Consider the following 3,062-nt stretch of genomic DNA (forward strand, 5'->3'; position numbering starts at 1 on the left):
TATTAAATCTCTAGTGCAAACAACCATTGGGTTTGATTTTTTTTGTACGAATGGTTATTGTATTTAAATTGAATCAAATACATAAAGTTGTAAAAAAATAAATTTATAATTGATTTAGTACATTGGTCATATCAATATCATTAATGAAGAGATAAATATGTTATTTTATGGAAAAATAAATAAAAATTCTACCGACTATTTTTTGTCTGAGCCAATAGAAATAAAAAAAATGATATTTTAAAAATGATATTTTTTGTCTGAGCCAATAGAAATAAAATAAATCTTTCTTTGAAATTATTGGCATGCAATACACAAAAGTAGTCTTAGGTTGAAATTAATGGCATACCAGCCAAATGGAATGTCCAGGGTTGGTGACCGACTCAAGGAGTCTTACGTTAAAAGTAGTTTCATGGTATCTAATTAAAAAATTCAAGTGTCCGTGATCATTTATAATTTGAGTTAATTGAAATTACGATTAAGAGAAGTGAAACTATTTAAGAGGAATCAGATCGATTTCAATTTCAAGTCTATACGAGGGGTTAGATCAACTAGTAAGTATGGAGATTCTCTTCTGTCTCATTTCATGCCTGCTGCTTTTCACAAATCATAATGACCTCCACTGTTCAGCGGTGGCAACGCAGAAATTGGGTGAGTGCATTCTTTCAGTATTTCATTTCAAATTTCAATGTTTTATATGAAGGATGCGTATAAAAATTACAATGCTTTTTAAGTTTGGTATGTAATATAGTAATGTGAGTTGTTTTGTGCTTGGCGTTTGCAGAATACCCATATCCTTTTATGACATTTGACGCTGAAAAGGCAGCTGCAAGAACATATGATTACATTGTGATTGGAGGAGGCACAGCAGGGTGTCCTCTCGCTGCAACTCTGTCACAGCACTATTCTGTTCTTTTAGTGGAAAGAGGAGATTCCCCTTATGGAAATCCTGACACTGCAGACAATAAAGGCGTATTCAAGGCTTCGGGGGATCCCAACGAGTTGCCTTATGTCATGCAAGGATTTGTCTCAGAGGAGGGAGTGCAGTCGGTAAGGGGAAGAGTCCTGGGAGGTGGATCAGCCATTAACGCTGGTTTCTACAGCAGGGCAAGTTCAGAGTTCATTCGAGAGATGGAGTGGGATGAGAAACTTGTGAATGAGTCGTACGAATGGGTGGAGAAGTTGATGGCCTTCAAACCAGACAAGCTTTTCCGTTGGAATTCTGCTGTGAAGGATGCACTTTTGGAAGCTGGAGTGTTTCCTTACAATGGGTATACTGTGGGTCATTTGGAGGGAACCAAGTTCAGTGCTTCGACCTTTGACAACGAGGGAAGGAGACACACAGCTGCAGATCTTCTGCAATATGCAAATCCAGATAACATTGTGGTTCTTCTGAATGCTACAGCCACCAGAGTCCTCTTTGACTCGTCGTCAGGTACGCTTGCACTTTCACTTTTGTGCTTTCCTTTTTTCAGTATTGGCGTGAGCCCCTCTTTCCCTAAATATTAATCAAATCAGTTTAATGGTTTTAGATATACCTATATTTTGAAAAGAATAATAATTTTATATTTTTAAAAATGTATTAATTAGAATAATAATTCTCTTCACATATAGTTTTAACAATATAATTATATTGTTTGTATTTTTCTTATTTTTTTGTTTTTTTTATTTATTCAACTTTACCATTTTCCAAAATTAAATTAAATCTATGCTATTATGACAATATTTTAAGTTACATTAGAATATTAATATTGTCTATAAAACAATGTTGCAGGAATATTGAAGGCTAATGGTGTTGAGTTGATGACTAGCATTGATAATCTCTTATATCAAGTATTTATCAACTATTTGTCAAAATGGAGTGAAGTAATTTTATCAACGGGAAGTATAGGTAGCCCTCAACTTCTTTTATTAAGTGGAATTGGCCCATTAGAACAACTTGATGAATTGAACATTACTGTATTGTTAGATCTAAACTCGGTAGGGAAAATGATTCAAGATCCCCCGTGTACAAGAATCATTTTGAAATCCGCTAAGGCACTTGAATTTGAAACACCACAAGTAGTGGGTATAATAGACAATTCCCATGTCTACATTTGGGTTGGTAGCTATTTTCGGCAACAAAACTCTATAGATGATCAATATATAGGAGCTATCTTCAGCAAGGTGGCATTTCCCTTATCAAGGGGTGAGCTTCGACTTAGTAGCAAAAATCCCAAAGATAATCCATTTGTAAGATATAATTACTTTTCTCATCCATTTGATGTACAAGAATGTATTCTTGCTATGAAGGTGTTATCAAATATTACCATGACAACTTCTATCCAAGAATTTGCATTTAATAGTGGAATTCAATTCATAGGGTCCAAATTGCCACAAAATATACTGGATAATGATGCCTTGGAAATTTTTTGCAAAGATACCACAGGAACACTTTGGCATTACCATGGAGGGTGTGAAGTTAATCATGTGATTGACAAAACATTTCAAGTGAAAGGTGTTGATGGTCTAAGGGTTGTGGATAATTCCATTTTCAAGGATAGCCCTGGGACAAATCCACAAGCCACTATCATGATGCTTGGAAGGTATTTTTTTTCCTTTTATATTATATTATATAAAAATAATTTAAATTATAATATTATTAACATTTTTTTAATTGCATATGTGTAGGTATGCAGGAATTCGTATCCTTAAAGAGCGGATGAACATTTGTGAATATTAGACCATTTTCAAATATTTTTATAATAAGATGTCACAAACTTATGTTGTTTATTCGCTATTGACATCAAATAGAATGATTTAATTTCTAAAAATTTACTTTTCATATAATGTTTATATTCAATTGTGGTTTAATATATATTAATTTACAAAATTACAAAACAAAGAAAAAATGAGGGAAGACTTTGATGATAATATTTATGCAAAGATATAGATATATAATTACTTCAAAGAAATAAAAATTAAAAAAAAACTACTTTCTACTTTAAAATTTATTGAAATGAATTATTACACTCCTATATTTTATTAAAAATGATAGAATAAAACATTCATATTTACTATAAGTT

General features: G+C 32.4%; 1 protein-coding gene across 1 annotated transcript; it reads left to right on the forward strand.

Annotated features, from left to right (window-relative positions):
• Nucleotides 1-513: 513 nt before the first annotated feature.
• On the forward strand, nucleotides 514-2,826 carry LOC131039818 ((R)-mandelonitrile lyase-like). The gene is made up of 4 exons (XM_057972670.1): nucleotides 514-648; nucleotides 782-1,432; nucleotides 1,772-2,582; nucleotides 2,668-2,826. The coding sequence occupies exons 1-4, from the start codon at nucleotides 558-560 to the stop codon at nucleotides 2,717-2,719; spliced, it is 1,605 nt and encodes a 534-aa protein (XP_057828653.1). The 5' UTR covers nucleotides 514-557; the 3' UTR covers nucleotides 2,720-2,826.
• Nucleotides 2,827-3,062: the final 236 nt, after the last annotated feature.

This window comes from Cryptomeria japonica, chromosome 7 (assembly GCF_030272615.1).
Source record: "Cryptomeria japonica chromosome 7, Sugi_1.0, whole genome shotgun sequence".
Classification (NCBI taxonomy): domain Eukaryota; kingdom Viridiplantae; phylum Streptophyta; class Pinopsida; order Cupressales; family Cupressaceae; genus Cryptomeria; species Cryptomeria japonica.